Source organism: Periophthalmus magnuspinnatus, chromosome 11 (assembly GCF_009829125.3).
Source record: "Periophthalmus magnuspinnatus isolate fPerMag1 chromosome 11, fPerMag1.2.pri, whole genome shotgun sequence".
NCBI lineage: Eukaryota > Metazoa > Chordata > Actinopteri > Gobiiformes > Gobiidae > Periophthalmus > Periophthalmus magnuspinnatus.
The window spans coordinates 24,169,432-24,181,815 of record NC_047136.2 but is presented as its reverse complement, the minus strand read 5'-3'; the positions used below and the strand labels follow the sequence as shown (position 1 = coordinate 24,181,815).

Below are 12,384 nucleotides of genomic sequence, written 5' to 3'. Positions count from 1 at the left end.
GCAGGGAGTCTCGTGGCGCGTCGTGTCTCCACTTCGTCCTGTGTATTCCGTGCGCGCGCATTGCACTGGCGAATGAGAGCAGTGCGCACAAGCAGCGAGCGGATCTAGATTGCGCTGCGAAGCCAGACAGGAGCAGGACTACCAAACCGTGCGCACAAATCTCCCGGTCTGTCCTTTACGCGTTTGGCACGAGAGGGGGGAGGAATAGGCAACACGTATCCAAGTGGGACCCCCCCTTTTTTTTCTCCTCCAACGTGAGACGAGCGTGCGGGAGTTTGGAGCGAAGAGGGAGCTCACAGATTTGGGAAAGGAAGGCGACACGAAGAGAAAACGGGACATATAAAGAAAGACGGGTCGCGCTTTGATACGGGAAATATGCAGAGCGTGTGGATAATTTTGACGCTCGGGTTGGCGGTGGTCCTGTCCAGCGAAAGGGTGAGTTGTTGCAAACTTACGAAGGGGCTTAGCAGTGGGGGGAGAAGTAGTAGAGAGCAGCAGACCCCCGCTTTTTGCTGTTTGACTTCTGTTTTACGCACGTTTTCGACCCGATCTGGCTGTTTTACGCGTGGTTTTACGCTTTGGTGTAACTGTCATTTGGTGCTACGGGCAGTAATGAGATTTTAACGTGCAGGTTTAACGTTATGGTAGAAGTAGTGCCTCATACTGGCTGCTTAAAACCAATGGATCTCACTATGACAAGAGAGCCCTGCAGCTAGACTTTGCACAACACGACTGGAAGCGTAAAGGCAGTTTTAACACCATGGTAGTAATAGTACACTATGACATTGTTGATTTAATATAGCCACAAGTACTTTCAGTGTTTACTTGTATTAGAATAGCCAAAATATAATTAGGATACAGATGACAGGTTTGGCAGTGCACCTATAACTGGTCTATGGTGTAATGTGCCAAAATAGAGCTTAGGTTTAGGCTGTAAAGTGTTTAAACCTGTGGATATTTGTGTCAGTCCAAAGCCCATATAAACTGAAAGTGTAACATGAAGAGTGAAAATAACATACTATACTAATACTAGAGAGATACTACTACTATTACTGCTACTGCTACTAATATTCATACTGTACTACTTTGTATTACAGCAGTATTTGTGGTGTTTTGGTCATCGGTTCTAATAAATGGACATTTGTTTCAGGAAGGGCATCCGATGTAATGTTTGTATCAGTACACGCAAGTATAGGCTAGTATTTATTTGTAAAACTAACTTAGCGTGATGGTAATACATCAGTTTTATAGAATCAGTCAATGTACTTTGTGTCTTTTGTGTTACCTGCTCAGAGACAGTAGATAGAAAGTCTAGGGTCCTTTTGGTCATTTTGGTCGATAAATCGGTTGATGGTGTCTTAGTTGATCAATACTTTTATTTTTTTACTTATTGTTTTATGAGGAATATAAGGATTCATTAGTGGTGGAACGTGTCAGAGTAAAAATAGTGAAGTACTGTACTTTAGGTGTTTTTAAAGTGGGTACTTTTTCCTTTTACTACATTTGAGAGCTGATATCTGTACTTTCTGCTCCACTACATTTCTTAACTGGACTGAAAATGTAAAAAGAAATATCTATATGCATATATGATTGTTGCTATAAAAAATATAGAAATAAAACAAAATTCAGCACAAATCTGTATCAAAATCAACACATTTGAAGCTTTATTAGGGTTCAAAATCTTTATCTTTTTACTCTTTAAGCACATTTTAAAACAGGTGCTTCAATACTTTTACTTAAGTCGATTTTTTGATGTGACTTTTACGTTTACTTGAGTATTTCTTTGCTCCGTTATCTGTACTTGCACTCAAAGAAACAAAACTGAGCACTTCTTCCACCAGTGGCATTCATATGGACCCAAGCAGAAACGAGAACGTATGGAGCAAATTATCTGGAGTTACAGTTAAATCTGTTTTCTCACTTATGAAGATGAAGTTTACTGATACTTTTCTTTGGTTCTTTGGTCGACTACAGCGCTATAGAAATGTGCCACCTTTGCTAATCGGCCATATCACTCCATAACCGCAGATGTTCACTAATGAGCACTGCTGTCTCTAATAAATATGTAAAATCCTGATTTATTTGACAGCTGCGGCCATACCGTTAAACAGATATGCCTAAGTGTTCATGTTTGGGCCGGGATCCAAATATCAGCTCTCACTCCGCTCCTCGCTCTACCCTCCTTGTAAAAAGCCTCTTCCCCGTCTGTGATCTACGCTCTCAGCTGCACTGCCTCCTTCACTCCTGTCTGCGCCTCCATAGAAACCATCGCCCTCAAAATTACAACTGGTGTGCTGGACTGACACATGTGGGCTCCCTCTGTGATTACAGCGCCCCCTGCCTGTTGTTTGTTCTCCTCGCGGGGGTTGTGTGTTGTCAGTTGGCCCCGTGCCTCCTCCTCTACGGTCACTTGTCCAATTAGCTGAATCAGACACTGCTGTTTTAATGAATCACTGTTTTGCACAAGGGCACGCGCATTTTTAAGTATTTTTAGCTGGAAAAAGCACTTTGTATTTATAGAGTAATTAGTCTTCATCCGGCCTTGAGGTTAACGTAGATGAATATTTGTGATTACCGAGTTTAAAATCCTGGTTTACTCCCCTATCGCCTTAATCCTAGTAACTTTTCCCAGTGGAGAATCTGCTACATGCTGGATTTATTATCGCTTTACCTGGAATGTTCCATGTTCCAATGTTGACATTTAGCTTAAGTAACCTCTGTGCCGAGTTACGGGTCAGATCTGCAATGAGGCGACTCCGCTCACAGGAAAAATGTGTTTCTCAAGGTGTTTTGGAGCAGTAAAAACACCTCAGTTGGTAGAGCGTTCGTGCACTGATCTGAAGGTTGTCAGTTCGAATCCTGCTCTCGACATAAACGTCATTGGTTGAGCGGTCGGATTTATGGTCGTCGGTGCGATTCCAGGTCCCACAGATGATTGCTGCTGTTGTGTCCTTGGGCAGGACACCCCCAATGTCTGTGTGCACTGGTGTGTGAATAGGTGAGTGTTTCCTCGATATAAAGTGTTTTTAGCTCATTGATGGTGAAAAAGCGCGTTAAAAATGTAAAAAATGTATCTCCACGGAAACAAGCAAGTGGACCCCCGCGTCCCCTCACACCAGAAAAGTTACATAGTGCATGTTTAAGTGTAGATTGTCTTGATATAAAGTCCAAGGCCTGCTCCGAGCTCCATTACGTTTTTGTCGACATTGTTTGATCTGTAGGTTTGTATTAAAAAGTTCATGTTCTTTTTGGGTATATTTTTGGTTCTTCCCGACTTCATTCTGATGATCAGGTTTTGGATTCACACAATGCGTTTCTTGGCATTATAAATACTCTAATCCATCTTTTGCAACCCAAATATTTATTCCAGTACTTTTCAACATTTGTCAATACCCAATTCCCAGCAACACTGCAACAAATCGATTTTCTACTGATCCAAACACAGAAAAAAACTATTGCTAATGTTCATCCCCATACATAAATATTAAAATCATGCCACGAATTAATCTATTTATTTATATTTTTACGTTTTAATGAACATTTTTAAGTGTTAGTTTCGTAACAGAAGCTATAATACCATTGAAATTGATGCAGTGTTCAGTACTACAGTCCTGATGGTGCCTTTGCAGTTCAGATAATAAGCCCCTGTACCATTGCCCCCCCTTAAACCCTGTCAGATGCCCTCCCGTGTGGTGTTAGATTGGTTGTTTTGGCCTTTCTCCCCTCTGTAATAATATAAGGGATTTTCTGTATCCTGCAGGGATTCACTACTGGAGCATTTGTGGATGGTTTATGGCTCTGCTCTAACCTCAGCTGCCCTTTATAGAAAAAGACTATTCGAGATCTCCTCTTTTGAAATGGGCACAACAAAACAGCATCACTAATAGACAATAGTGGATTGTATTTCTCTCCTCTTCTTCACAGTGGTCTTGTTGAAATGTGTCTGGAGAGGAGCCTTGGGAGCACATCACTAATAACAGTTTGTGGAGGAGGTGAACTGAACTTCTGCTTCCCACTAAAACAAGGAACAAATTACAGAGCATCGCGTCGGAAGAAACAGGACAAAACACAGTGGTCAGAAAACACCAGTTTGAGATATTTTTGTTTTTCAACTTTTTCAAAACAAAATGCCAGAGAGTAAGAGGCAGCGGTGTGACGTTTTAAACACATATTTGCAATAGGGAGTTACACCTAGGGTCATCAGACGTATTGGAAATCAGGCACTAATCTATACCAAAACTAGCACTGAAACTAGATAGTGCAAGGAAAATCACTAAGCTATGTTAAGTGTCAATAGACCAAACTAACAAACACATAGATATAAGGCAGTGTCCACCAGTCATCTGACCCGAACTGAAGAAGATGTTTGGATGTGAAACGTCTTTGCTCTAAAACTTTTTCGTCCAGTTGACAGAACAGTTGACACTTAGAATTGAATTTTTCTTTTATTAAGGATCATACCATACACAGGCATTGAAACTAGACACTAGAAACTTCAAACTAGATATTTGAAGTACTGTAAATAAAAAAATCAAATCAAATCCCTGCGTTTCAAGCCTGGCCAAACTCATCGATCACCTGTGATTTACAAATAAAATGACGTTTCTCTCACCTCAGTTGAACAGAGTTTAGTGCTTCGCTCATTGATTCTGCAGAAATCCATGATGTTTTTCAGCGCCCAGTGATATTTCTCGGACGGGTCATGTGTGTCCCTAACTGGCTGATCCACCTGTCAATCACACTCATTTGAAAACGAGAAGATTCAGAGGTGACCAGACTCACATCTTTCAAGATTCAAGTTTTTACCGTCCTTGTCATAGAAAACAACAAAATTATGTTTAGAGCATCGAACACTGAACAGTTTGATGTAAAGTGCAAAAGTCCATGTAGTAACCCCATAAATCCCCCAGTGTAAACACGAGCACCATAATGACATGAGTGCAGCACGTGTGGAATAAACAGGAACAGTCTGAGCAGCAGCATAAAGGACATCACAGGGACTTTAATGTCATTACGCAACAATATAAACTCCAGGTCAGTGTTATTGTTTTGGTGGATGTGGTTGTCTCCGGGCTGCTGTGTGTGTGTGTGTGTGTGTGTGTGTGTGTGTGTGTGGGTGTGTGTGTGTGTGTGCGTCATCTTGCACTGGGACACTATATAAAGTGTTTGTGTAATCGTCCAGGTTTGATCCATGGCAAAAGAAAAAGTCTATTCTGCCAACGAGACAAAAGATCTGTCGACTTTGAAGTTTTCTTTTATGAGGCAAAAAACTGTCTTAGTTTTAGTCTAGTTTTAGCAAAACCACATGAAAACAATATTATTCTTGTGCTGAAAATTACATTCTATAATAAAAAGAGTGATTTTATTATTATAATGATATCGAAATCGGTATTGAGCCTATTTCTTAGTATCAAAATCAAGTTTACAATTCTGGTAAATATACTAAAACTGTTTTGTATGTTTAGTACACTATTTACAACACAAATATATGCTGTGAATATTCCAGATTACTACTTATTTGGTTAAAGATATACTTCCTTTCTTTGGTCAGGGATTCGATTCCCACTTACTGGCATTACTATTACATTACATATTGTTGTTGTGTCCTTGGGCAAGAGACTTCGTCCACCTCTCCTTCATGTAGAGGCTGTGTGAGCTTGTGATTCATGATTAACCAGATAATCTTCACATTCCTATGAGTGTGTCGGCTTCTAAGGCGTTATTGGTAAATCTAATCTTCTATTACTTAATGTCCAATTTCTAAGGCCTCTAGTTGCTCCTTTGCCCTTGAATCAAAATCTCCTCTTTGTGTTTCTGACAGCTGCTGACAAGATCAAATACAGATGCTTATTAATCCGATTTTTAGCATTTTGCACAAACATCTTTGAGCCTTATTTGTTGGTATTCGCCATCACCTGTGCTGTGGAGCGATGAACGTGAGTCATTTTGCTTCGTAATTAGCACACTCTGAAAGCCTCTCATGTAATCAAAGTGCTTGTTCAAAACCATCTTCTATTCAACTGCTTCAGTGCATAAAAGCTCCAGCACTGCCCCTGTTTTATGAATGGGTCTCAGGGTGCAACGCTGCCGACGCGTTTTGAGGTAACGGAAAGTTCACACCAGGTAAATAACAAGTCGGACTGTGCTGCGGGTCACAATTATGGACTGTTTAAAGAAGTGGACAAAGTGAGTTAGTTTTTGGGTCTATTAAACCTGTGGTAAAGTCTGCTGAGTTCCACGTCAAAAAACTGCGGTGTCCAGTGGGAGCTGACATGGTCATGAACGTCATCACAACATCGAGGCTTGAAGCTGTCGGCCCCTTCTGTGGATAACTGCAACGCTATCGAGTATGAGAATTTTTGTTCATTTGTACCAAAATTACTACACGACATTTCTGAATCCTACGCTACGATTAAGAAAATAAAACGAAGATTGATTGACAATATGGCGTCTTGAAAATAAGCCATTAATGATTGCTCACATATGCACAAATCACACCAAAAACAATCACTCCAGGGTAAATGTGAAGGGGAAACAGCTGCAACATGGTTAAAAACTCTGAAAAATCGATTTTGCAGAGTAGATCTGATTTAAAGGCGCATGATCTACACACATTTGTTTCGCCAAAGTATAGATATATTACATAAGCAGCTTTTGAGGTCAAAATAGCTGGTTTCTATCTGGATCTAATTATAAAGTGTTTTTAGTGACAGATAATCAGGAAGTGCATGTTAGCATGTTAGCTGTTAGCTCCACTCTGGCCTCTGAGAACTATGAAAAAGCACTTACAACTCATTTGGTAAGTGAGGAATGACTTTGGACCACTGCAAACTGCTTAAAATGAACTAGTCCTGTTATTCACATTTTTAAGACTGCAAAAATCAGCACCTTCCCAGAGCCGAGTGGTTTTAAAACATAAATTGCTAATGTAATCAGAATACTTGCCAGAAAAATCACTATTTGATTTTTTTCCCTCCAATATTGTTCAGCCTTAATTACAAGATATATTTTTCAGAGTGTGTTGAAATAAAAGTGATGGCGTCATGTGGTCATTAGTGGTTAATACTTGGCCGAACATCTTTGCTGCAAAAATATCTCATTTCTGTCACTCCATATGAAAGCATAATGGACACTTCCTGTATTTTCCACTGGTCGAATGCTTTTCAGTTCATTCAAAAGCCCATCCACTGTTTCCATACTGTACACTTCCAGACACTTGACGTATCTGTTTTTCTTGTGTTTTTCGAGGTTAGTTTTTCAGCATTCTTCTATATTCCTGTAAACCCATTCTTGGAAAGTTCAGCGGTATTTAATGAGGACATGGGGTTGATGGGAGAGAGGGAAGAGAATGTTAAGGAAAGAGGTAGATATCTGAACCTAGAGTTAGTTTAATGAGCGGTATTTTACTTCTCTGGGGTGTTAACGTCTAACACATAACATATTTAGATTACCATGTTACCTTTTATAGTTTTTATGTCATATTTGCTGAAAACAACATATTACTTTATTTTCTGGAGTATAAGTTGCACCAGAGTATAAGTCGCACCTTCCAAAAAATGGATGATAATGAAGAAAAAAAACATATTTCACTTATAAGTCACATCTGAGTATAAGTTGCAACCCCAAAACTATGAAAAAAAGTGCAACTTATAGTCTGGAAAATACAGAACTATGTTTTATAAGTTTCATATATTATGTATTGGACAATCTCAGTCTCCCCTCCCTTTGCTCTCAGTGCTAAGTCACTCCCCCTTCAGAGCTTTATCACAACACAACCAGCCGGCTGTGTAAGTTGGCTCTAAATTCCCGCACAAGATGGTAAAATGAGCTCTGTGTTATATTTTTTTCAAAGCTGTCAGTAGGAGGATACAAACTGGATTTTTGTAATTGTTATTTAAAGTTGCACTATGTAACTTTTCTGGCGAAGGGTTCATCACGTGCCTCTTGCATTTATTGAATTACAGTTTTTAAAATACCTGTAAAGTTTCGTCGCCTCTAGACGCATCTTACTGTAACTTGGCCTGTTTGTGTGCATGTTGATATGCTTAATGTTACACTGTGGGACATTCCCTGTTAAGCAATAATATCTCCATGGAGACAACAACCTGCCAGTAGAATGCTACAACTTTAATTAGGTTGCTCCAAATTTTTTGTGCTAATTTTTTACAACTAAAACAGTAATTATGCCTTACACTCAAACGTAGCACTTCCTACAACAACCACAACTACGACTACTACAACTACTACTACTACTACAACTACTACTCTCCCTATATGACCTACTAAGGACTGAAGAAACTGGCACACCAAGGAAACCAATGCATTTTCTACAGTTATTTGCTTGGGGGCAGGTTTCTATACAATACAACATATTGACCTCGATGTTAAAGCCATTCACATACCCGTAGAGGAAGCATGTGTCTGCACTTACACAGCTCCCGGGCGCTGGGACACAAATGCGTTGTGGGTAAAAAAAGAGTGAGGAGGTTGTCTGTAGACTCCATTAGGGATTACATAATGCCTGGATAGAGTACGGAGGGTCGCACACCACCAGCTAAAAGGAAGGAACACACTCTATCTGTCTTTCCTCTCTACTTTTTTAAGCCTATAAATACACTATGTCCTCTCTTTTTTATTGTTTCTGTTTCATCTGAACCAAATATAATGTAATAGTTAAGGGATAATTGATTGTATTTGGCTCAAATTGCCCCAAACGTATATAGACATAAATAGTTAAGATTTACTATGTGAGCTGAGCTTCTATCCCTGGGTTTCAAAGTAATGAAAAAAAATGTAAAAAAGTGGGACGGTTGCCATTGCGCTTACCAATTTAAAACTGAATATATCTTTTGACCCATGAATATTCAAGGTTTTCCTGGCTGGTTTATTTATTTTTTGACTTCAGGGAGACAAAATCAGTGAGTAAAATGATTGTGCTTGAAGTTAAGTAACAAAAATATGAACTTTTTCAGAAGGATTGTGAAATAAGTCAGACATTTTAGACAAACCAACTAAATGAGGCTACATTTGCACCCAGAACACATCAAATATTGACTTAAAAAGGGGGGTATTTTAATTCTATGGGGATTAATCCTCTTTAACTAAGCCTAAACCCAAATCATGACTAAACCAGGACTAAAAGTTGTATGGAAGCAGGTCTACAGTAAAACTGAACAGGAACCAAACCAGGACCAAACCAAAACTCATCAAGTCTAAACTAAAACAACTCAAATCAACAATAATTATTCAGAAGTTGCCTAAAGTCGATTACATTTCTGCAGAGTAAGGCCTGCAGTTGATATATTGTAGAGACAGAGCTGGGGAGGTACACTGGGGTCCTCAGCAGCTGCAGTGGAGGAGCAGGTTGAGAGAATTCTGGGTTAATGCAAAATAAAAAAGCGTCATTAAAAATACAGGAGCAGACTGCAGAGGCGGTGGAGCATCTGGCTTTAAATCATTTCGACCTCCATTACGGCTCTCACGTAGGTTTATTGCACCCAGGTTTGCTCACAATTCAAATACAAATTATTGTTTTTACAGGGCATATGTTGTGTTGTAGCTGCAGAAGTTTTTTTGCGTTCTCAGCACTCGGAATCAAAAAATAGCACTGTACAAACTAGTGCTGTTACCGTAGTTGATTTCGATACTACTGAATAGGCTCGATACTTTGATACCACGATGATGGTAAAAACTGTTTATTTAGATAATAGAATGTGACGCTCAACATTAAATGGTAGTACTTTCTTTTCTATTCCCATGTGTCCTTATATCTGTGTAATCCCTCAGTCGTCCAGTAGTACACTCGTTCTGATACAGCTCAGGATCATTCTAAAGCATTGTATCTGATTTTCGATACTTTTGACAGCCCTAGTAATATTTTAAAGAACTGTTTTGCTGGACTTCATCTTTTATTTTCACTATAAACCGTGTTATAAAGTTGACACAAGCAGCCATTCGTTTTCACCTTGATTCAAACCAATACATCAACTGTCATTTCCACTCACACTGTTGTTACTTACACCATCCTGGTAATAAAACTAGTACCAATACTTCGTAATTATGTAGTTTGCATAATTAAAACAGCAATACTATCACTAGTCACATGCCTTTTGCTTAGAATTGGTTATGTATCTCAAAATGTCTTTTTTAGTGTATTACAATTCAGTATCCATCCATGCATTTATCCAGAGCTGGGTCTCAGGGGCAGCAGTCTAAGCAGAGACGCACAGACTTCCCTCACCCCAGACACTTCCTCCAGCTCCTCCAGTGGAACCCCAAGGACAGTTCATTAAAGGATCTAAAATACAGCCTAAGCAAGTGACATTACTTTGATATTAGCACACGTTTTAACTAGAAATCAAACCGTATTTTTTCATGGTCGATGCCGATACTGATTGTAACCGATGGCTGATAAGTGCCACCGATATATAGGACAAATTTTGGTTGTTTCCCCCCAAATTATATAATGTATTTTCCAGAGTATAAGTCACACTTTTTTCATAGTTTGGCCAGGGGTGCGACTTATACTCCAGTGCGAGTTTGAATTTGCTATAAACCTATCCAAGAGACAAGTATGCTTACATTTCTGCATACCTAAACTGTTCAGATATATTTTTCATGCATATTTAAGCGGCTGGTTTGGCTAATGTCCTAAAAAGTGCAAATATTGTCCAGCTGATATATGGGTCCATCTCTAGTTTAAACTTCACTGCTGAACCCATGTGACAGCCATTAAACCCACACATTATAAAGTCCTAATTTCACTCAAAGCAAACCCCTCCTTTTGTTTTCCTTTGTCAATAAACTGCATTCTGTGTGGAGGTTTGGTCATTACAGTCGTCTGGCGTTATAGTCCCACTCACATCTGCTCCGACTAAATTAGACGTTTTTTTCCTCCTTTTTTTTTCGTTCTTTAAATCAGCAAACATCTGTGGTACGTATGTTTTGGAGTTGCCTTGCCTCTCTCCCCCTCCTCTCCCTTCTTCCACGTTTCCACTGTCTTCCTCCCCTCTCCTCTTCACCCATCCACTCTCTCTCCTCCCATCTCTCTTCTGTTATCCTCTTTTCCTTCCTTAACATCATCTGCCTTCTTCTCCTCTTTCTCTCCCTTATCCTCTCCTCCTTCCTCATCTTCCCCTCTCCCCCTCGCCTCTTTGCTCTCCCCCTTTTCTTTCCTCTCTCCTCTCGTTCCTCCCCTCTTCTTTTTTCTCCTTATCCACTCCTCCTCTCCTCATCCTCCTTCTCTGCCTTATCCGCCGCCTCCTCCTACTCTTCACTTCTCTCCTTCACCTCTTCTCTCACCTCCTTTTTACTCCTCCCCTCTGCTCTCTACCCTCCTCTCTCCTCCGTTCCTCTTCCCTCCTCTCCCCTCTTTCTCTCCTCCTCACCTTTTCTCTCTCCTCATCTTCCTTCCTTTCTCCTCCTCCCCTCTGCTCTCCTCTCTCTCTCCCTCCCTCCTCTTTCTCTCCCCTCCACTCTCTCCTTCTCTCTCCTCATTTCCCCTTATCCACTCCTCCTCTCTCCTCCTTCTCTGCCTTATCCTCTCCTCTCTTCTCCTCACCTCTTCTCTTTCCTCATTCTGTCTTCCTTTCTACTCCTCTCTTTCTCTTGCCTCCTCTCTCCTCTTCCTCTCCCCTCTTTCTCTCCTCATATTCCTTCTTTTCTCCTACTATCTACTCCTCCTCTCTGCCCTTTCTCCCGTCCTCTCCCTCTCTTTCCCTCCCCTCTTTCTCTCCTCCTCACCTCTTCTCTCCTCATCTTCCTTCCTTTCTCCTCCTCCCCTCTCCTCTCTCTTCCTCTCCTTCTCTCTCCCCTCCTCTCCCTCTCCCCTCTGCTCTCTCTCTCCCTCCTCCCCTCTCTTCCTCTCCTCCTCTGTCGTTTTTGTAGTCCATTTAAACACATGTGCACCAGTAAAGTCCTTAAATAGTGTCAGTGTTGTGTTTTCAGTTGTGTAGGTGTGTGTTTGTTTCAAACACATGATGCCCGTCGTCACCATGAGGCAAATGCATTAAAACCCCAGGGTCTGCTCGGGCTTATTTTGGGTTGCCGCCATCTTGACTCGCTGGCTGTAAAAGCAAGAGGACACTGAAAATGTGCTTTAAAATATTTAGACTCACTAAATCAGACACTTTTCTTTCATCCACAAATGTTAGCGGTTTAGTTCTGTCTTGTGCTACGTTTAATTAGCTTAGCAAATGGAAATTCTCTCTGCCGCGCAGGGGAGGAGGGTCTGTGGTGGTGGTACACACAGAAATGTGGAAAGACCCTGATTAAACTGGTTTTGAAAGTTTCCGATTGGGTAGGTAGTTATCCAGTGGTTTTATCAAAAAAAAATGCAACTTGAAAAATTGTCTCTTGACTAGAAATTAGCTTTTTAAAATCTTT

At 40.5% G+C, this 12,384-nt stretch overlaps 1 protein-coding gene across 1 annotated transcript in view; it reads left to right on the top strand.

The window, feature by feature from the left end:
• The window catches only part of sdc2 (syndecan 2), an 81,595-nt gene continuing 69,211 nt past the window's right edge, over positions 1-12,384 (top strand). Inside the window, exon 1 of the mRNA XM_033975275.2 lies at positions 1-435. Coding sequence (XP_033831166.1) covers positions 376-435 — 60 coding nt within the window. The 5' untranslated portion in view covers positions 1-375. The remainder of the gene's footprint in view (positions 436-12,384) is intronic.